At 41.6% G+C, this 24,156-nt stretch overlaps 1 protein-coding gene across 1 annotated transcript in view; it reads left to right on the top strand.

Annotated features, from left to right (window-relative positions):
• The window catches only part of NAALADL1 (N-acetylated alpha-linked acidic dipeptidase like 1), a 208,604-nt gene extending 185,027 nt beyond the window's left edge, over positions 1-23,577 (top strand). Inside the window, exons 18-19 of the mRNA XM_069207973.1 lie at positions 15,966-16,061; positions 22,443-23,577. Of these exons, the coding sequence (XP_069064074.1) occupies positions 15,966-16,061; positions 22,443-22,623 (277 nt within the window). The 3' untranslated portion in view covers positions 22,624-23,577. The remainder of the gene's footprint in view (positions 1-15,965; positions 16,062-22,442) is intronic.
• Positions 23,578-24,156: the final 579 nt, after the last annotated feature.

Below are 24,156 nucleotides of genomic sequence, written 5' to 3'. Positions count from 1 at the left end.
GTGGATTACTGTAAAGTGGAGTATCATACAGTGTAATAGCATATAGTGGAGTGTAGGAGAGTGGGGTTGCATAGAGTGGAAAAGCATACGGTGGAGTGATGTACAGTGGAGTAGCAAAGAGTGGAGCAGGGTACAGTAGATTAGCGTGGAGGGCATACATTGAAGTGGCATAACGTAGAGCCAAGGAAACTGTTAAAAATTAGAGTGGTGTCTCATACAGTAGAGCAAAGCGCTATGTTGTACAGCCTTAGTTATATTTTGGGGCACAGTATACCATGATACCATGATAACTTTACAATATACAATGGTACATGGCGATGACAAGCCAGTATATAAATCGGTAATGACTGTTTTTGAGAATGTAAAAGGCAGGCATAATATTTTTACTATAGTTTGGCTGTGTTCAGTGTTAGGGCCTTAAATATAGGTAAGTATTAGGTCCCTACCTATTACCACTTTTTAAAATGGTCAATAGGTACAGAAATGTATTTGTATTTTTTGCATCGATTTGTAAAGCAGTTTTCAGTCATGTATTGCAGTAGTTTCACAAAATTTAGTGAAATTCTGTGAAAATACAGTGGCTATGATATCATCAAGTTTAAGTGCCTTATAATTTAAAAAAACCTACTTATCCTGCTTAACTGCAGTACCCAAAAAGCAACATCTCTGCATCAAAATGTATAATCCTGCCAATTTTCATGCAATTCCATTCAGCTGTTTTTGTGCTATGCCAAATGCAATAGTCTATAAAAAATGCATTGGTGGAAAAACATATTTTGGGACTTCCTTTTATCTTTGCACCCCCTTAACAATTCACCACAAAAAGTACATCCTTTCAAAATGTAGAAGATGCTTTCAGTCTGGAAAGTTTTGCGGTGATTTGTTCAAATGGATAAAAAGTTATTTAGACTGCTAATATCCAGGGACTTCCTATCTGTGAGAATACTAACTGTAACTACAGAGTGGCAATCATATTTAATGTGATTTATTTGTTTTTATTTATTGTATTTGTTATGTATTTGTTTATTTGTTGGCATAATCATGTGACCATAAATGTGTCTTTTCGTTGTTCATGTAGTAATTTTTAAACTTTACGTTTGTAATCTAGTTTACTTTTTGGGCTTCCTTGCTACTTTTAATAGGATTATGTTACAGACAAAGTACAAAGTGAATGAAAGACAATCATTGTTGTTATAAAAATTAAGAGTATTTTTTTTCCAAATGGCCAATTACCATGCTCTCTATATAGTGGTCTGTGTAGCTTACTGCTAGGCTACTTTTCCACTTTGTTGCCCAGTAGTACATAAGGAATATCTTTTTTTTTTTTACTTGTTGGACTCAGTTTTATTTTGTGACTGAGAGAGGATGCAAAGAAACCTTATATAGATTAAGATGTATTCTGTTTGTTGTGTATTCGTTTATAGGTTTCTATTAGGATGTGACCATAAATGGGTATTTCAGTTGTTCATGTAGTAAATCTGAACTCTGTATATACAGTCTACTTTACTCTTTGGTTGGGATTCCTTGCTACTTGTAGTAGGATTGTGCTACTTATGAAGGCCGAAGTGAATGAAAGGCAATCATTGTTATTGTTATAAAACTTGAGATTATTTTTTTCCTAGTAGCCAATTATCATATTTTCCAAATCGTAGTTTCTGTGGCTCACTGCTAGAGCAATTTTTCATGTTGTTGCACAGTGGTGAATAAGAAAGAATATTTTTGTTGGACTTGTTGGGCCATTTTTATTTTGTGAGCCAGAGAGCATATAAAGAAAATTGTGTAGACCAAGATGTATTCTATTCTTTTTGCATTTGTTTTTAGGTTTCCATTAGCATGTGACCATACATGGGTCATTCAGTTTTTCATGCAGTAAATCTGAAACTTTGCATATGCGATCTAGTTTACTTATTGGGATTCACTTACCTGCTACGTATAGTAGGATTGTGCTACACATGAAGGCCAAAGTGAATGAAAGCATTGTTATTGTTATAAGTGAGTGAAAGCATTGTTATTGTTGCAAAAATTGAGTTTATTATTTTTTTGCTACTGGCCAATTATCATGCCCTCCATACAGTAGTTTGTGTGGCTTACTGCTAGGTCAGTGTTTCATTTTAATGCACAGGGGTGCCTATGAAAGATGGTTTTTAGTTTGGCTTGTTAGGCCAGTTTTATTTTGTGAGCCAGACAGCATACAAAGAAAATGTATGTAGATTAAGATGTATTCTATTTGTTATATATTTGTTTATAGGTTTCCATTAGCATGTGATCATAGATGCGTCTTTCAGTTGTTCATGTATTAAATCTGAAACTTTACATAAGCAGTCTAAATTATTTTTAGGCTTCCTTGCTACTTTTAGTAGTATTGTGTTACAACATAAGCCGAAAATCCTTATAACTTAATATCTACTTACTCTACTTAACTGCAGTACCCCCACAGAATCATCTGCACACCATCAAATTTCATAAAAATCCAACTGATATTTTTTGTGCTATGCAAAATAGAAAAGTCTCTAAAAATGCATTGGAGCCTGTTTCAGAACTCCCCCTTTCTCTTTGCACCCCCTTGATCAAATGCCGCAAAACTTCAGTCCTCCCACAATAACATGGGGGCAGCAGGTCTGCACAGTTTCAGGCTCATTCGTCAAACTTGTGCAAAGTTATAAAGGGACAAAAATCCAAAAATATCTCTGGCCACCCTAACTATAACTACAGAACGGCTACTGCCACTCTCTCTCGCTCTCACTATATATATATATATACATATATATATATATATATATACACATATACACACACATACACACACACACTCATATATACATACATATATATAAATATATATATGCCATGCACAGTTTTTTCTTCAATAATTTGATTGCTAATACTTCATTGAAATTTTTGTTGACGTTGTAAAAGTTGTCATGAGTGCTGTAATATCTGGCAGTGCATTACCTTAGTCCGCGAGTTATAGATACTTGAAATAAATCTAACTGCAGAATATGTCTGGTTTTGTGTGAGTAAATTCAGAACCTAACTTTGGCCCTGCCAGCTGGAGTTGGCCGCAGGGCCTGTCTCTCTGGTTGTGAGAATAGATGTGAGATGGTGTGAGAATGGGTGTGAGAGTATCTGTCTCGGTGTGAGAGGGTATATGTGGGTGTAAGAGTGTCTGTCTGGGTGTGAGAGTAGGAGTAAGAGGGTGTCTCTGGGTGTGAAAGTGCGTGTGAGAGTTTCTCTGTGAGTGGGTGTGTGGATCTGTGAATATATGCGTAAATGTCTGAGTGGGTCTGTGATGGGTGCATGAGTGTCTAAGTGGGTCTGTGAGTGGGTGAGTGAGTGTGTACATGGGACTGTGAGTGGATGCGTGAGTGTCTGAGTGAGTCTGTCATTGGGTGTGAGAGTGCTACTATGAGTGAATGAATTAGTGTATGAATGACTGTGTGAATATTATTTTGTTGTTGCTGGTATTCACAATGTTACATGGGGGCCGCGCTGAGCGTCACAATGTATTCGCGAATATCATGCGGTGTGAATTTTTTTTTATTTTTACGGACAAAATTTCACCTTCACACACCCCTATGTAACAGATCTGGGGTACCTCCACCCTGACCCCTTATTTGACTTTTCATTTTATTTTCCAGCCCCAGCGACCTTGTCCTGGGGCTGCAACTTTGTGGTCACGTTGCAACCAATCACAGCATTCCTGTTGGCATGCGCATTCACGAATACGCCGTGATCACTGCAAAAACATTGCGACGGATCCGGGACCCTAGAAATACAAATTTATTTTTTCTTTCATTTCTGAGCGGATTTACACAAAATATGCAAAAGCGTAATCTGCGGACCAAAACCTACCTTTCTGCCGAATTTGGTGTAATTCCATCCAGGGTTTCAGACTGTGGTTGGGAAACACACGTTTTTTTTTACGCTCCTCTTTTTCTTGGCTCCCACTTGACGGATCACCCCAACACTTTTTGTGTGCAACAAGAATGACCAGGGTCTTTTTTTGGAAAATTTTGTGAAGATCCTTCAAATGGTGTAAAAAATATAGGCAAGTCAAAAGCACTTTTTCTATGGAAACATGGTCCTAACTATGAATGACTGTGTGAATATTATTTTGTTGTTGCTGGTATTCACAATGTTACATGGGGGCCGCGCTGAGCGTCACAATGTATTCGCGAATATCATGCGGTGTGAATTTTTTTTTATTTTTACGGACAAAATTTCACCTTCACACACCCCTATGTAACAGATCTGGGGTACCTCCACCCTGACCCCTTATTTGACTTTTCATTTTATTTTCCAGCCCCAGCGACCTTGTCCTGGGGCTGCAACTTTGTGGTCACGTTGCAACCAATCACATATTGCTTAATGTAATGCAATAACAATAGTTTTCCATTTATATGAAAGGTTTTTCATATAAAGCAAAGTCCTTTTGTAATAAGTTCACTGTTAAAGCATGGAGAATTGCACCCATTTGTCCTTGGAATTATTACATTTCTGGAATGTGGACTGAGATCATATACATTTGTTTCAAACCTGTTTGGAATCACACGGAAAGGAGATGTTCCCATGACAAACTTGGGAAATTGTCAGACTGTTGCTGGTGATAATTTATAATTGGATGATTCCCTTTCAACGTAATATGAACGGACACCTTTGACAAATCAGAATATATTTTATGAATTGATATACCAATGGACATTCAAACTTTGGTAAGTCTCAGTCCTGTTCTTGTGCAGTCTGCAGTTTTCTCTGAGCAGTCCTAGTCACTCTCTAGATGTTTCTTGATGCTTGCAGATGCCTTACTGGCCAGATGTTTTGCTGATGATGATTCCCTGAATGCTGTACCCCTGGAAGGGTATCTTCCTCTCTGCTATTTGCCTTTGCCCCTTGAAATGTCCTTTTTAGGTTAGAGACTCCATTACGCTCACACCATACTTTTCTTTCCCTTTTTTTACGTTGGTAACCTGTAGCCCAAGTTATTTTTTTTTCAAATTATTTGTGTCCCTTTTATGCTTTTGTATTTTCTCTGCATGTATTTCTCCCCACACACGTATTTCCCTAATTTGGTTATCTGTAGGATTGACCTGTGCCCAGCTAAATATTATTTAATCTGCTAAATCTGAATTGACTAATGATTGTAAATTCTAAGCTGCAAGTAAAATCTGTGTTTCCAATATTCATATTGATGTTATGTGTTATTCTTCGTGAATGCTTAGTTTTGTAAATCTTAGTTCACCTGAATTTATTTTGATGTCTTGGGCAACCCTGGGTGATTATGCAACTTTATAATTTGGTTTATCCACTGTCTTCATGACTTTGAGCTTGTGGTTCTAATATAGCTTCTAACCATACTCCTGATTGGAGTTTTCCTTCTGTGGCCACATAGGTCATGGTGTCTTAATTGTTTGGGGTGTGGATGTACATTTGTTGATGGTTCACCACACTTCTTTCTGGGTCCAAAGTTCTGTCTAACTTGATGAACATTTGATGCTTGAGAAGTATCCAGGTAATCTCATGAACTCTTCATAGTATCATAAGAAATCAGGGGGCACAGTCATGGCATACCACAAAGATTTAGCAGGGAAAGGCAGTTTTCCACTAGAGTACATGTAAAAAGGACTGTATCTCACTACCGCAATAAGTTGCAACTAAACATTAGCAGGGCAGAATTTAGCATTGGTAGCACCTGGTGTGATAATAGTTTTTGGCACCCCGCGCCATGACTACCTCCTCAGATTCCCTCACTGTTACCCAGCAAAAATGCCCCTCATCTCTCCATAGCCCTTCTCTCACATGCATTTAATTTGTTTTTAAATGCTGGTAAAGGCTGTCATTACTAATTCACCTAGTTATCCAAATAAAATACAGACCTTTTCTTTGCAGCAGGTATATTAGCCATCTGCACTAATTTATGGCGAGTCAAAATTGCCACTAGACAAAAGTTCAATCTCTCTCTCTAGCAGGAATATTAATCACAAAAGTTATCTTGACATTTTTTTTGCTGCCTGAAATCTGGATGCAGAAGGAACTGTGAAAGAGGTGCATTGAAATCTTAAGGTATTTCTAAACACTACATTCCCCCCCTGAAGTCAGTGCACCCCCTCCAGGTCAGTGCACGTTGCAGCCACACTGGTTGTGCTGCCCTAAAGCCAGCCCTGACCATTAATATTGCAATAGCTTTGCACCGCATTGGCATTCACCTGTGATAAGAATAGGATGGGCTAGTATTCCCTGTGGAGGAGATCCGGAAAATCCCCTCCCACACAATTGAGTTCAATAATTATTCTTCAGATAATAGGAGTTGGGGTTCAAGTAGAATGCTTCAGAAACTTCAGCCGCACAACATAAAGGGCCAGATGTACGAACCATTTTGCATGGCGCAAACGGCGATTTTCGCAGTTTGCGCCATGCAAAACGGGCATCGCGATGCACATTCCCATTTTGCGAGTCGGTACCGACTCGCAAAATGCGAATGCGACTCGCAAATAGGAAGGGGTGTTCCCTTCCTATTTGCGACTCGCACAGCAATTCGCAGTTAGCACCCACTTGAAGTGGGTGCTAACTCATTCGCAAAAGGGAAGGGGTTCCCATGGGACCCCTTCCCCTTTGTGAATGTCGCACAAAATGTTTTTTCAGGGCAGGCAGTGGTCCAATGGACCACTGCCTGCTCTGAAAAAACGAAACTAAATAGTTAAATTTTTTCTTTTGTAATGCAACTCGTTTTCCTTTAAGGAAAATGGGCTGCATTACAAAAAAAAACTGCTTTATTGAAAAAGCAGTCACAGACATGGAGGTCTGCTGTTTCACCAGAAGGCCACCCTCCCTGTGAGTGCAGGGAATCGCAAGGGGGTCACAAATTGCGACTCACCTCATTACTATTAATGAGGTGGGTCTTTGCAACCCCCTTGCGATTCGCAGAAGGTGTCTGAGACACCATTCTGCATTTGATTTTGCGAATCGGAAATTGCGAGTCACACCGACTCGCAATTTCCGATTTGTAGAATCCTTTCTAGCTACATCTGGCCCCTGGTTACCAAACAGAACTGCTCTAGCAAGTTCATATTCTTTAGGAAGGTCATACCTATCCAGCTAGCAAAAACAAAAAAAATTGTTTCAGGATCATAGCATGTAATGTTCATAAAAGAGATCTGCGCTCACATGGTCAAGGCTTCCAAGCCACTATTCTAAATGATCCTGACGCTGCTGATTTAAAAGTTTACTGGATACACTGATTCATCCAATGTACAAAATTAGGGGCATATTTATACTCTGTTTGCGCTGAATTAGCGTCATTTTGTTTTTTTACGCTAATTCAGAGCAAACCCAATGCCATATTTATATTTTGATGCTAGACCCGTCTAGTGTGAAAATATTGGTGTTAACATCATTTTGCAATGCGTGAAACCCCCTTGCATCAATGAGATGCAAGGTAGGCGTTCCCATCCAAAAAATGACTCAACCACCCTTGCGCCATATTTAACCACCCGGGCAAAAAAGACGCACGGGTGGGAGACGGACCAAAAAATGACATTAACACTGATTTGCGTAAAAATTTAATGCCTGGGTCAGGGCAGACTTTAGAATGAGGCAAACACGCCACTAATTGCAGCCAGCCTGCAGTCCCCACACAACATGCCACCTATTACAAAGCTGCTCGCTGTTCTGCACATACTGGCAAGGGGCTCATTCCAAACAACGGGTGGACTGGTTGCTGGTGTCTCACAGGCGTCATTCTCTGCATTCCTGCCAAAGGTGTTAGACGCCATCATCTCCCTGACACCCAACCACTTCAGCTTCCCCAACCCCCAGCAAAAGCAGCAGGAGAACAAACAGGGGTTCTATGAAATCCATGGCTTCCTGCATGTGCTAAGTGCAATTGACTGCACCCATGTCTGGCTCGTACCACCTACAGCAACAGAGCACTTATACCAGAATCTCAAGTACATGCATTCCATTAATGTGCAGGGCATAGTGGACCACCGTGGATTATTCATGAACATTTTGAGTTCAAATCATAGCAGTGACATACATCAAACCTTGTGTCATTTTCAAAGCCTTTCATTACACATCTTTGCCAGAATCTGGGTTGATCAGTGGGCCCCCTTCAGGGGTGAAACGAGAACTTATGTCGAAAGATAATTCTATAATCATCAGTGTTGTCACTCCACTACTTTTAATACACTGACTCCACCTCTTCTGAATGTCAAGTGACCATGTGTCCACCAGTAGGTCAGGGAACTCACTAGGGGCCTTATTACGAGGCTGGCAGTCCTAAGACCACTAGCCTTGTGGTGGCAGTCAGACCACCGCAACTGTGGCGGTCCGATTGCCACATTACAACCCTGGGGTAGGACCCACCAGGAGAGTGTTGTTCCCACCAGGTACATTGTTCCTGATGGGGTGACAGTGGTCAGAGTTGTAACCAGCCAGGGTGGCGCTGAACTCAGCGCTGCCGGACTGATTACAACCACACTTTCCGCCAGCCTTCTCATGGTGGGGACCCCGCCTTGAAAAAGGCTGGAGGAGAGCCAGCGCTGGGGGGCCCCCAGCCCCGCACCCTCGGAATGTGCACTGTCTGTTTTCCCTTAAAGGAGCTGAGGCCATTATCCTAGCACTGTTCTCACTGGTCAGCCTGGCGAGAATGCGTATTACAATGCTACCACCAGTCAGCCCAGCAGGAACATTGTAATACACTCAGGCTTGATGCCACCAATACGACAGTGGCGTCTTCCCCACGGCTTTGGCAGTCCTGGCAGTCCATTTTAAGGACCACCAAAGTCGAAATGAGGTCCTAAGTGACTGTCCACCTTTCAGTCAGTGACCTCATCCTGTCTCCTTGTCTATATACAGGTTAAAAAGATCACCCACTGTCCAGGTCAATCGTTCGTTCGTTAGCTTTATTTTGGTAAAAATAAATACCATAAAAGCACACCACAATTCACAGTTTTACAAAGCAGCAGGTTGTGTACAAAAAGTTCAAACATAAAAGGTTAGACTACATAAGAAAATATTAAACATGAGAATTTTCCTTCTGGAAGTTCAAACCGTGTTATAAAATCATATAATAGTGCAAGATTTTGTATGTTAGGCATCAAGATTCAAATACAAGCCTAACCGAACATATCACAAAAAAGGAACATTTCTATTTAAAAATATAAGAATATCTATGCATAAAAAATACTTTTAGACAATAAAAATATATATATTAGACATAAATATTTTCCCTTTAAAAATTCAAACCATATTATAAGATCATATGAGAATGCAAGATTTTGCATAATAAGTATCGAAAATCGGATACAGACTTGGCCAGAAAAAATAAAGTATATAAAAAATGTCTAGACATAAAAATACTTTGAACGATAAAAGGTAATAGGTGCCTACATTAAGATTCACAGGTGAGTTCATCAACATCCGCTCCCCACGTCTATGGTTGAGTTTACCTCTATTTTTTTAAGCATGTTCAATCTACAGTGCCAGATGGAATCTAAGTATTTTGCCACACAGCAAGCCACTAGAGCGGATGGGTCAGATTTAAAAATTCACACGGCCAGTGGACAGTTCTTAAAACCCATTTTCCTACACAAAGGGATAATCCAACGAACTCTCTGATTATGATATGCAGGACATTGATAAAGAACATGGGTTATAGATTCTTCCCTGGCACAACCCATTGGGCACATCTTCGAAGTGCAGCTAGTGTTGGCCCATTTATGTGTCAGAATGCGCAAAGGGAGAGAGCATACCCTAAATCTAATATACAATGCACGTGCACGTGGAGAGAGAACTATGTCCATATATTGCGCGGATTCATAATGGCATTTTATTTGTAAGAAGCTGCCCATCATGGATGATGGTGAAACAACAGACAATTGTGAAAGATGCACATGGAGCCAAAATGCATCCTTCAGTGTCTGTGTTGCATTTTTTGGAATAGATAGCGGATCCTTCCAGTAAGACCCCAAGCCAAGTAGTGTGAAAGTCCCTTCTACGTACGCACACCACTTGATTTTTGGACTAGTATTATTGGCCATCAGGTTAACTAGCCCACATCTATAGGGAATAAGAGAGTCTAATGACCATAGACGTATCCAAAACAACAAAGGCCTGAGAGCAGCAATCTGGCAAATAGGAGGCAAATTTAGGTCCATTCGAATGGGGAGCATTGGGGTACTGGAAGGAACTCTTAGCAAGGACCTTAAAAAAGAGTTTTCCACCTTTGTCAAATCATCTAAATTACAGTGGCCCCACAGCTCGGCTCCATAAAGGGGTCCCCCCCTTGCTTGTAATTTGTAGATTTCGATTGCGGGTGTCACGGCAAAGCTAGGAGATCTAGCTGCAAATCTTACAATACCACTCGTCCGTTGTTTCAAACGGAAATTTGCTTTCTGAAGATGAGAATACCATTTGTGCGAATCTTCTAGTTTCAGGCCTAGATATTAAAAATCGCCAACTCTTTCCAATGCGGCGCCCTCTAAATAAATGGGGCGCTGCATCCTACCTTTTTTATCCCCAAACACCATACACTTAGTTTTTGATCGATTGATTTCCAGGCCGTGATCATTACAAAAGGCCATGAATTTCGAAAGCAGGGTTGTGAGACCTGTGGCTGTTTGGGATATCAACAAGGCGTCATCAGCAAATAGGAGGCAGGGTGTCTTCTGCCCTCCTATTTTGGGGGCGTCATTGGAGCACTCCATACGATACAGAATGCATGCATTTATGAAGAGGAGGAATAAGGTAGGGGCGAGTACACAGCCTTGCCTCACACCACGAGCAGTGGGAAATTTTTCAGTTAGTTCACCTTGCTGACCCCATCTGATTCTACCATAATTACCAGTATAGAGATCTCTGATGATGTTTAAAATAGGGCAAGGGACTCCCGTTTTAAACAAGACCTCCCACAGTTTATTGCGGGGTACCAAATCGAAAGCTGATTTTAGGTCAACAAATGCTACAAATAGGTGGCCTGAATTCACATCAACAACATTCCATTTAATAGAAATAAAGCAGAATATCTGGTCTATTGTGCTGATTTTTTCTCTGAAGCCCGCTTGGAGGTGGTTTAAAATTTGGTTTTCCACTATCCATTTACTCAGCCTACTCAACAATTGATGGCAAAATATTTTTTGGAGATTGTCAAGGAGGCTGATGGGTCTGTAGTTTCCCGGGGAATTCCTCTCTCCTTTCTTATAGATAGGCACAATGATTGCCTCTTTCCATGAGTCAGGGTAGGATCTGGTAGTCAAAATGGCATTAGAGAGCCTATTAATATACTGGCTCCAGATGTTCAGGTCCGCTTTAAACATGTCGGAAGGGATCCCATCCGACACAGGGGCCTTCGCTGCTTTTTGGGCTGTGATGGCCTGCACAGTTTCGTTCAGTGTAAAGAAAGGCAAAGAGGACGCGGGCGAATGAGATGTTGTCAGCTGTCCCAAACTTGGGGCATCAAGGGCCTGTGGAGAGCCATACAATTCTTTAAAATGGGAAAGCCAGGCATCAGGAGTAATATGAGACTCCAAATAAGGGGCTCGGTTCTGATCGCTGCGAGATACCAAAAGCCAAAAACGTTTGGAGTCGTGAGCCCTAGCTGCCTCAAGTAGGTCACTCCAAAGCTCCTCTTCATGCTCATGTTTGCTCTTATTACATATAAAAACATAATTACGTCTAGCATTAATAATACCTAGTCTGTCCTTTGTCCTTAAAACACTAACCAGGGTATTTTTAGCCTCTCTACACCTCTTGTTGAACCATTTGGAGTAGGGTTGAGGACAAGAGTTAGTCAGCGACCTTGGACGTTTAGAAAACAGCTCTTTCAGGGTAGTAAAGAGGTCCAAATGGAGGGACGTAACTTCAATTGGAGAAAAAGTAAGACTATGGTCAAATAACTGGTGAGAAGAAGTTAAAGCACACAATTTTCCTCAGAGCTTTTTCGATTTCTCAAAAGAGTCCCATCTTACCGTGCGCCTGTTGCTAGACAATTCCATAACATCAGGTAAGGCAGAAAGAAATATGGCTCCTGCTAAAAGAGGTCTCTTATACGTAATCTGTAGAGGGGCATGATCACTAGTGTGTGGATTGCCCACTTCCACATCTAGTATGTAGTGCCAGACTCTTAAATAAAAAAAAATGTAATCTAGTTTACTACTATAAGAACCTCTAAAAAAGGTTGGTCTTGCAGGGGTGTCAGCTGGAAAACGGCCATTGCCAAGACGGAGACCATGTGATGTCATAAGATCTATTACCTGCGTTGCCCTAGCGCAGGGTTTGTGTGAGTTTTGCTGGGTGGAATGGGGAGGAATGTTCCATACACTATCTTCAGGCTGCATAACCTCTATAAGATCTAAATTGAATTCAAGTTGGACATTAAAATCCCCTGCTATTATAATATGATATTTAAGAAGAAAGTCTGAGATTAGAGTATTTAATAGCTCAATAATAGTAGAGCAATTGTTAGAGGGTCCCGGCCTGCTATAAATGTTTATACAGAGGACGGGGGAGCCTGAGATTGGTTGGATAGCAATAGCCAAAATGTCATGGGAGTCCACATATATCTCCTTTATTCCTCCCACCTCTGTCGATTTTACCCAAGTACATAAGCCCCCCACTGCCCTACCTGCTAAAGACGGCATAGCTGGTTTAAAAAAAGAACTAAACCCCTGTCTATATGTACAATTTTTGGCCCATGTTTCCTGGAACATACATACATTATAATTTTCAACAAATGCCCCCCACTCAATGTCTGCAAGTTTGCCATTGATGCCAGCCACATTCCAGGACAAAAGTTTTGCTGGTGTCTGGGCAATAGAGCAGCTTGATTTCACGAGAATGTCATCTGAAAGGTCGCTGTCAATAAGCTTCTCCATAAGCGGATTTGTAAATTTGTTAATGTTAACAAGTTGTGAACCCAAAGGGGAAACAACACCTGGACTAGGGGGATAGAGTGAAGAACCTGTAGCCCGTCGGTCTAAACTAGAAATTGAGACGCAGGAATTAGTAGAGTATAGTCAATCAATGTCAGAGGTGGCCCCCTGGAGATCGGAATCAGATGCTGGTTGGCCACTAAAAGTAGGACCGGAGCTGGTCATTGGGGGAAGGTCAGATGATACACCTTTTGAGGCCTGATGGCCTGATGGCCTGGAATCCCGATGGACTATAGAGCAGCTCGAGACCCAATTGGCTGTTCTAGGGGGGAAGTTCGGCTTCATATGACCATCGGTGGGGCGATTGGCGCTGAGAAAAATAGCAGATGACTTCCTATTTATATTGCGTGCTTCCATATCTAGAAGGCCTGTTACCAGATGGGAGTTTTTTAAATTGAGTTTGATAAAGTCTCGACAACCAGGAAGACCATTTGCTCGTTCGGCAGATAAGATGTCGTCGTGGATGACTGAGCCACAACCTCTAACGTGTCTTAGCCAATGCGAGGCCTTATTGGCTAGTGAGGCTTTATCTTCTCGTGTATTTGGGGGCACAGGTGGAACATTACACATATATATGTAATTGTTCTTAGTTGGGTTAAAATTTTGGCGGGAAGCTTTAGTAGTGTCCCATTTGAGAGGGACATTAAAAGAAAGAGGAATATTACGTTCAGAAAAGGACATGTTCTGGCTATAAGAATGCTGCCCTTCCATAGAGGCTGCTGCGCTTAATGGCGGTGGCAGGGGCTCAGTTGAAGAAACAATTTTTACATATGAGTGGTTGGATGTTGTAGAGTTTGGCTTGGGCTTGCCAATAGGGAGAGGAAATTTGCCTTTGAGAAGAGTAGTGATTTCAAACAGTAAGGCTTTCAGCTCACCTATTTCACTCTTAAGGCTAACCACCAGTGCTGGCAAGTCATTTAGAAAAAGGAACACTCTCCGTATGGGACAAAGTCGTAGAAATTGATAAAGGATTTTCCAGAACTTGGGGGGCCAGAGAGGAAAAACGGTTAGAACAAGGAATTGTGAAATGTGTAGCATTGTCGTTTAGTACTTCAGGATCAAGATGAGATGCAGATGGAGAAGAAGAACTGCCAATATTAGTAGGGCCTTGGAGGGCTGACACCTGATGAGGTGAAGTAACAGTTTGCGATTTGGGGGCCGTATGCGAACTTGGAGTCAAAAACTGGATGAGGGTACCAGATTTCGGCTCCTTTCGTCTGACCCTCTCCTTATTATTTAAAATCTGTTCGACTTCTTCAATCAAGTCATCTATTTCCTTAGAAACACAGTTAGTATGTGGTAACGTAGCCTTATTAGTTTTGGGTATTTTAGATTTTGCAGAGCCCAGTGCAGGGCTACTTTTCACCTTACGCTTCCCCATTGAAGATTAAAGCTACAAAAACAATACAAAAAGGAGCTTTGAAAGTGGTTCCAAGCACTAAATAGGCTAGTAGCGTACCTTAGGGCCCAGAGGGGGGCCCAGCCCGGCCTCCTTCGGTCTCTGACGGGCACGGATGGGCACGGATGGGCCCGCCCTTGGCCTGGGCTTTGCCCGGGCGCGTCCCACGCAGCGGTGTTGCGCGGAGCGCTTTATAGCGCCCGCGATCAGAGAAAAGTGGCCCCAGGTGGAGAGGAGCCGGCAGCAACAAGAAGGAGCCTGGGACTTGGAGTCCCACCAGGCTTGTTTGGCAGCAACCAAAAGAAGTGTTGCGCGGTGCGCTTTATAGCGGCTGCGATCAGAGAAAAGTGGCCCCAGGTGGAGAGGAGCCGGCAGCAACAAGAAGGAGCCTGGGACTTGGGGTCCCACCAGGCTCGTTTGGCAGCAACCAAAAGAAGTGTTGCGCGGTGCGCATTATAGCGCCCGCGATCAGACAAAAGTGGCCCCAGGTGGAGAGGAGCCGGCAGCAACAGAAGGAGCCTGGGACTCGGAGTCCCACCAGGCTCGTTTGGCAGCAACCAAAAGAAGTGTTGCGCGGTGCGCTTTATAGCGCCCGCGATCAGAGAAAAGTGGCCCCAGGTGTAGAGGAGCCGGCAGCAACAAGAAGGAGCCTGGGACTTGGAGTCCCACCAGGCTCGTTTGGCAGCAACCTAAATCATTCAAATTAGTCATAAATCAATAATCAAATTAGTCATAAATCCATAATCATCATATTGATTCATTGGTCTATATTGGTCAGTATAAATTAAAGCAATTCAAACCAGCAAACAAAAAAACGGACTGTTTAAAATCATCATAAGCAAATCAAGCCACCTTCAGTTTTCCCTGAAGGGAAATGTCCTAGCGTGCTATATTAGGAAACTGGATGAATGAGGGAGGTAATAAACAAATAAAGCCTGTAAAAGGCAGATTCAAATGAAGATTCAGTCAAACTAGAAAGGAGTCTAACTCTTGGAGCAGGTGCAAAAGTCTTGTGAGAGTGAAAAGAGACATCTGCTGTCAAGCAAACGACAAGAGCATCTACAACTAACTAACACAGAAATGCACAATTAAACATACGATTCTCAAAGGTATGCAACACTTCCCGTTTCTCAGGGAGAGGTGACCAATCAGACTTGAGCATTAGTGATGATACATATGCAGTCTTCTTCCCAGGCATTGCACAACGGAAGTGTTCAGCTGTGTGACCTTCAAGTGATATTTCGTAACAGAATGGTACAGCGCAGTCAGCTTGTCCCATGCAAAAGTATGGAAATTCACTATTCACTATTTATGAAGCACATTCTGATAATCTGTTCTCACAAAAGCCAAAAGATATGAAATGTTTAGTTCAGACTACTACTGCTTGGCCCCCTGATAAGATGGCATGATCATGCCAGGAGCATTTTCTTCAAGCCTTTTTGCAAGGTACTGGGCTAGCCTCCCTGATGCAGGGGCACATGACTCCACCATTAAGTGTTGTTATTTGATTTGCTCGCTGATGCGCACCGTGCGCCCTCAAAGGTCCAGGTCAATCATTTAGAGAGTAAACTCACTGTCTATCTAGGTCACAATCTGTGCAGAGTCCTGATCTCTAGTCTGTGTCTTTTTTTGGTCTTCAGGAGTCCTCTGAAAGTACGGATGATCAATGACCAGCTGATGCTTCTGGAGCGCTCTTTCTTAAACCCCCTGGCATTCCCAGATAAGTTTTACTACAGGTAGGTGCCCTGGAAACAGGGCTAGTAGTTTTCTGTAGCTGTTATGTCTAGTAGAAACTCCATCAAGAGTCATTTAAGGATCATCATTTAAATACTTATGACTGGGATATCACCAAAAAGATGCACCTTTTCTTTTGTCTTCTTCCTCAATGCCAATCTGTCTATTCTCCACTTTTTCACACCTTATGTATTTATTTCCACAAAAGATCTAACTACTTTTAGGTTTTTCCTCACCTGTATTAGAGTGTGCTGGTCTATAGGAGAATTGTGTTGGACTCTTCCACAGTATAGCATGAGAGGGGACTGGACACCTGTCTCCTTTGGGAATATCACTCATTACATTATTGTTTATTACACTGGGAGTCATTACGTTGAGATTAGTACACAGGGAGAAACTTTACATTTAGTTTTTTTTACAATGGGGAATGCCTTTACTTTGCATAATTAACAATCATAGATAGTGTGTATTACAATGTACAACTTAAATATTTTACATTTTGTGAATTATATTTAATTTATATATAGAGGTTATTATACTAATTTACTAAAGTGTTAATGTTATATTCCTAAAAATTTGAATAATTCGATTTTTACTAATATTTAATTTTTACTTAGATCTTTTTAATTTACAAGTAATATAATTATTTCCTGAATGTTCATCTTACTATAACGTTTATAACATATAACAGTTAATTTACATTAGTTTATAAAATTAGATTGTAAAATACTTTAATCTCACAAAAAACAGCCCATCCTTGAACACTAAAAACCTCTTTCAACACAAAACAACACCTGACCGTAACACTAAAAAACGTTTACACTCCAAGACACAACCCACACCCCAAAATACTTTCCACCCTTAAACCCTAAAAACTGCTTACACCTCAAAACAGTACCCCCCGAACCCTATAACCCGTTACACTTAAAGAAATAACCCACATCTGAAATCTAAAAAAGCTGTTATGTCCCAAAACACTACCCATGCTGAATTCTATAAATCCTATGCATCCCCAAACACTACCCACCCCAAAAGCTATTACACCCAAAAACATTACTCACCCTCAAACTCTAAAAAAAAAAACCCTTACACTTGAAAATGTTGCCCACCCCTGAGCCTTAAAAATTCTCTTAACTCCCAAGTTGCACCCCTCCATGGAACTAAAACACATTACCCCTAAGTCAGTAACCACTCTTGAACTCTAAAAATCCTCTGACACCACAAACAGTACTGTTAGAAATAGGGTCTTTGGTTGACAGTCAGGTTACCCCCTGTTCAAGCAAGGACCCTCACTCTAGTCAGGGTCAAAAAAGCGAATCACCCTCAACTAACCCCTGCTTACTCCCTTGGTAGCTTGGCAGAGCAGTAGGCTTAACTTCAGAGTTGTAGGTGTAAAGTATTTGTACCAATACACACAGTAACTTAATGAAAACACTCCAAAATGACACAACACCAGTTTAGAAAATTAGGAAATATTTATTTAAACAAAACAAAACTAAAATGACAAAAATCCGACATACACAAGTCAAGTTATGAATTTTTAAAGATTGAACTAAAAAATAGCGCTCAGAAGCACAAAAGGCTTCGATGAGGTGTTAACACGCCGTCGTAACAGAGTTGTTCCCAACAATCCGACACCAGCGGCGCCAGCCACGGAGTTGTGTAGACCCCCAGGTTCAGTACCTTTGGTGAAGAGTGAAAACAAGCCGATGCGCGAAGTCGTGGATCGCAGCGTCTGTGCGAAACGTTGAATTTGCGCACTTCGAGCGGTGTCGGTCAAGACGTGGTGCGGCGACTTCCACAGAGTCACAGACTTTGGTGGGGCTGCAGCGGTGTCGGGCCTGCGAAGGTCGTCGCGTTCCAGTGAAGGTCATAGAGTCAGTTGCAGGCGGCGTCACCGGATTCAGCAGCGGCGTCGGTCCGGAGACTTCCGAAGTTGATTTCCTTGAATTTTTACCAGCTTTTCCTATCAAGGGCCCAGGGACTGGATAGGGCACCACTTGTCAGACTCCAGGTGCTGGCAGGGAGAAGTCTTTACTGTCCCTGAGACTTCAAACAACAGGAGGCAAGCTCTAAATCTAACCCTTGGAGATTTCTTCTCAAGATGGAAGGCACACAAAGTCCACTCTCTGCCCTCTTAATCTGGCAGAAGCAGCAACTGCAGGATAGCTCCACAAAGCACAGTCACAGGTAGGGCGACTTTTCTTTTTCATCGTCAGCTCTTCAGCTCTTCTCCAGGCAGAGGTTCCTCTTGTTTCCAGAAGTGTTCCTAAAGTCTGTGGTTTTGGGTGCCCTTCTTATACCCAATTTCTCCTTTGAAGTAGGCCTACTTCAAAGTAAAGTCTCTTTTGAATGTGAAATCCTGCCTTACCAAGGCCAGGCCCCAGACACTCACCAGGGGGTTGGAGACTGCATTGTGTGAGGGCAGGCACAGCCCTTTCAGGTGTGAGTGACCACTCCTCCCCTTCCTCCTAGCACAGATGGCTCATCAGGAAATGCATACTACACTCCAGCTCCCTTTGTGTCACTGTCTAATGTGAGGTGCAACCAGCCCAACTGTCAAACTGAACCAGACAGGGAATCCACAAACAGGCAGAGTCACACAAATGGCATAAGCAAGAAAATGCTCACTTTCTAAAAGTGGCATTTTCAAACACACTATCTTAAAATCAACTTTACTAAAAGACCTATTTTTAAATTGCGTGCTCAGAGACCCCAAATTCCACATATCCATCCGCTCCCAAAGGGAATATACACTTTAAACAGGTTTACAGGTAGCCCCCATGTTAACCTATGAGAGGGACAGGCCTTGCAACAGTGAAAAAGGAATTTAGCTATATTTCACTGTCAGGACATATAAAACACATTACTATATGTCCTACCTTAATCATACACTGCACCCTGTCCTTGGGGCTACCTAGGGCCTACCTTAGGGGTGTCTGACATGTAAGAAAAGTGAAGGTTTAGGCTTGGCCAGTGGGTACAATTGGCAAGTCCAATTTACAGTTAAAACTGCACACACAGACACTGCAAATGGCAGGTCTGAGACATGATTACAGAGCTACTTGTGTGGGTGGCACAACCAGTGCTGCAGGCCTACTAGTAACATTTGATTTACAGGCCCAGGCACCTCACATGCACTTTACTAGGGACTTACTAGTAAATCAAATATGCCAATCATGGATTAGCCAATTACATACACATTTTGTAAAGGAGCACTTGCACTTTAGCACTGGTTAGCAGTGGTAAAACGCCCAGAGTAACAAAAACAGCAAAATCAGAGTCCAGCACGCATCAACAACCTATGGAACAGAGGCAAAAAGTTAAGGGAGACCACGCCAAGGATGAAAAGTCCAACACGTGTCCCCCCCAGCCAAAGTGGGGAGCAACTACCCGAACTCATGGGAGTTCTCATCACTAAGGCGGAAGAACCTGGACAGACCATCAGCATTGGAGTGTTCTGTGCCAGGACGGTGTTCCACCGTAAAGTCCATCCCCTCTAGGGAAATGGACCACCTTAACAGTTTTGGATTCTCACCCCTCATCTGCATTAACCATCTGAGGGGCCTGTGGTCGGTCTGAACTCAGAAGTGAGTCCCAAGCAAGTAGGGTCTTAGCTTCTTCACTGCCCAGACCACAGCAAATACTTCATGTTCTAATGCACTCCACCTACGCTTCCTGGGTAGTAACCTCTTGCTAATGAAGGATACAGGTTGATCTAGGCCCTCTTCATTAAGCTGTGAGAGTACTGCTCCAATACCATCCTCTGAGGTGTCTGTTTGCACAACAAACTCCTTGGAGTAGTTAGGTGCCTTCAGCACAGGTGCTGTGCACATGGCAGCCTTCAGGCCATCAAAAACATTCTGGCAAGCCTCTGTCCAGATCACTTTCCTGGGTTGCTTCTTAGAAGTCAACTCGGTTAAGGGGGTAACAATGGTACCATATCCCTTAACAAACCTCCTGTAATATCCTGTGAGACCTAAAAAGGCTCTCACTTCAGTCTGGGTCTTGGGAGGCTCCCAAGCCAGAATTGTGTCAATCTTAGGCTGTAAGGTTGCCACCTGCCCACTCCCCACCTGGTGTCCTAAGTACACCACAGAACCCTGCCCTATTTGGCACTTGCTCCCCTTAATAGTGAGGCCTGCCTTCTGCAGGGCCTCTAACACTCTCCAGAGGTGTTGCAGGTGTTCCTCACATGTGGAACTAAACACAGCAATGTCATCCAGGTAGGTGGCACTGAACTCATCCAGCCCAGCCAACACCTGGTTGACCAACCTCTGAAAGGTGGCAGGGGCATTCTTCATCCCAAATGGCATCACTTTAAATTGAAAGTGGCCATCTAGTGTAGAGAATGCTGACATACACATTTTGTAAAGGAGCACTTGAACTTTAGCACTGGTTAGCAGTGGTAAAGTGCCCAGAGTAACAAAAACAGTAAAATCAGAGTCCAGCACACATCAACAACCTGGGGAACAGAGGCAAAATGTTAAGGGAGACCACGCCAAGGATGAAATGTCTAACAAGTACCCACCTCTGTACCCTAAGAAACACATATAGGCGGTCATTCTGAACCGCCGCCCGCCAGGCGTGAACTGCCATTTGGCCGCTACGCGGTCAAAAGACCGCTGCCGGCATTCCAACCTTCCCGCTGGGCCGGCCTGCGCTACCCATGCTAGGCAGACAGTGAAAAGCTTCATGGGGCCCTGTTAGGGGGCCCCTGCACTGCCCATGCCAGTGGCATGGACAGTGCAGGGGCCCCCAGGGGCCCCAAGACACCCATTCCCGCCAGCCTCTTCCTGGCGGTGACAACCGGCAGAAACAGGCTGGCGGGAATGGGGTCAGAATCCCCATGGCAGCGCTGCTTGCAGCGCTGCCCTGGCGGATTCGCCCAGCTGGGGGAAAACCGGCGGGAAACCGCCGGTCCCGGTTTTCTGACCGCGGCTTTACTGCCGCAGTCAGAATGGGCATGGAAGCACCGCCAGCCTGCTGGCGGTGCTTCCGTCATTCGCGACCCTGGCGGTCAAAGACCGCCAGGGTCAGAATGACCCCCATAATGTTTTGAAAAATAAATGTAATATAATTAGATATATAATTGAAAAATACATTCAGAAAGTTAAAATAATACTTTACTATATTTTTTATTAAATATAAAAATAACTTTTATACTTTAAAATAATTAAATATAAATTACAGTTAATTACCAAGTATTAAACACTTACCTGCAAAGTAAAGGACTCCCGAAGTAAAGGCAGGAATACGCACCTGAAGTGTAATGACTCCCAATGTAATGACCACGATGAAATGAATCATAATGTAAAGCAACTGAAGTAATCATAGCATAAAAACACATATTATCACCCTTCTGGTGAGTTATTGGTGTTTTACTTCTCAAACTGCAAAACACCCTGAGCATTGCAGCAGACCACTCATTTAGCTGTGCAAAGTCTAATATATTACTGAGTAGCATAACCCTGTCTATCATTTTGATTAAGTTTGCAAAGTATTTTTATATGTCTCGTTTAGCCATTAATTACAGTAGTTCATGTATGGCAATTAAAAGAAAAATGTGAATGAAAGCATGGTATAAGCTAAAAACAAATATGAAATGAGAAAAAACATATATCAATGAATTAAGTCAGTAAATCTAACCAAATTAACATCTCAATAATGTTAACACCATTTTATATCATAAATCATTATATTTTTAAACTCTGCTTACTGGGATCAGTATCAATTATTTTCTCTGTCCTGCCATCCCAAATGGTTTGACTTTAGATGGAGGAATCAACCAGTCCCTTATGAGACTTATCTTCCTCAAGTGATAGGTCGGGCTCAAATCAGTTTTTCTTGTTTTTGATCTTGGTAATTCTGATTCTTCATTTTGAAAAATACCCATGGTTTGCTGCAGTTCTTTTTTGGCATTAAAACTAAAATAAGAGGTGTAGCTGTAGGTAATACTTTCTTTTTAACTCCTCTGTAGGCAGTTCAGTTATTTGTGATGTTTACAGCCAATTCTACTCTGTGTGTTAGGACAAGAGCCATGGTAAATGAATATAACTCACTTATAACATACACTTAAAAGTGTGGTCCTTTCATCAAAGCTCTCTTAAATCCCCCATCTTCTCTTCTAAAGTTTCTTGCAAAATCAGATGCCTCTGTCCCATTAAAGGTTTCAGATCCTCAGAAACATCACTTCTAAAATAATGCTTTTGTGTTGTCTCAATCAGTATTGGCTGGCATCCACTTCCTGCCATAATCTGAACTCCATTTTCTTGCACCTGTCTCTGTATTTCAACCATGTGCACTGAACCTCAAAGAAATGATGCATTGAGATTACTCTGATAACAGGAATGTGGATTCTACAGTAATTATTTCTCTTCCAGCCACGTGCTCTGGGCATCAAAAAACTCTGGTGTCAACACTTTTCCTGGCCTGGCGGATGCATATGCTAAAGCTAGCATTAGTCCATGCACCTCAGCTGAGTGGAAGGAAGTGCACAAGCACCTCACCATCGCCATCCAAGCTGTGGAGAGTGCTGCCTCTACCCTGGAAGCTGTAATTTAGCATGTGTTTCCTCATGAGAGTGTGCTCACACATATTCATCATGTCAACACTTCAATCCCACAGAAGCACAGTGGACCCTTTATAGTGGGATTCAGACCCATCCCAACAGAGGTAGACAGGACTCCATCACCTTGAAACAGTCTGCCTTGAATAACAAGTGCACTCAGATTTCTGCATCGTGTCCAAGATCTGATGTTGTCTGCAAGTGTATATGCAACTTTTTATGGTTTCATCTTCCCCTTCTACTCCTCTCTGACACAGAGAGATACACCTACTACTCTTTGGTAATTCGTGGTAGTTTTGAAAACTGAATTTGACTTAATATTTGAATAATATTCTTGCAATTTTGTATTGTAAATAATGCTACTGTGTTTCTCTGTAAATAATTTTACTCACTTTTTAAATGTTTGCCTGCACTTTAAAAAAAAAATTCTGCACACAGTTATTGATACTTTTATTGGTACTGTAAATAATTTCCTGCACTTCTTAGAAATATTTCTGGATGCTTTTTGAAATGTCTCCAGGCACTGATTGAATTAATTTCAGTTCATTTTTAAAGCAATTTCTATGTAATTTTATTTAAGGGATTCAGAACATTCATGCACTTCTCTCTATATTTTAAATACAATTTTGAGCACTAAAAAGATACACTTCCCTTTTTCTAAAAGAACACTTTTAAAATAACTTTTGTACATTCTAAAAGAAATCTTTTCTCCTTAAAAAAAACATTTTGAATACTATTTAAAAAATGCCGTAATGTATCTTTCTTAAGGACTGTGTTCTGATCTTTGTTAGATGTTAATCACAAATGTTAACATATTTTTCTTCTCAAACAATGTTGCATATAATTCCTCACACACTATACTTTTATAAAGACTGTTTTACTCTTTTTTCTGAAAGCTAACCTTTTTTTTTTTAAATAATATTGTACACATGAGTTGAACATGAATATAACATACTCTTTTCAGATTTTGTTCAGCCTTTTCTCAAAAGATGCTCTCTAAACATTTTAAGATTAATTAACCTTTTTTAGAGACATAACTAAGTAGTCTTTCTCTACGCCTTTGAATTTTAATTCTACTTTTTAAAAAATATTTTTGTATTTTTTGGCATGTGCTGTACAGTTTAAAATAATTCATACAATTTTAAAACATGTTTTTAATATTTGTTTTTGAATAATCAGTGTATTTATACCACTATAGAAGAACATTTCCTAGAGATATACCTTAACATGCCTTTAAATATTTGAAAACGTTTAAATGGCAACTCTATTTTCAAAAATACATCATAAAGATAATATTAAGTCAATGCACTGATTTTTCAGATTGCATTTCAGTATGTGCACTTTCATAAACCACAGTTTTAAGATAGATTCAAATCCAAAGAACAGGCCCAAAATTAATACAAAGTCCACAAAACGTTTTAAGAATTTCTTGTTCTTTCATTTATTCTTGACCAGTTCTCTTCTGGTGTTGCACAATCACAGCCAACACGTGTTTCCTGAATCAGGAGTACCCCTATGACTTCGTCAGG

This window comes from Pleurodeles waltl, chromosome 9 (assembly GCF_031143425.1).
Source record: "Pleurodeles waltl isolate 20211129_DDA chromosome 9, aPleWal1.hap1.20221129, whole genome shotgun sequence".
NCBI classification, from domain to species: Eukaryota; Metazoa; Chordata; class Amphibia; order Caudata; family Salamandridae; genus Pleurodeles; species Pleurodeles waltl.
Note: the sequence above shows the minus strand (reverse complement) of the source record. Positions and strands in the feature narration are given on the sequence as shown.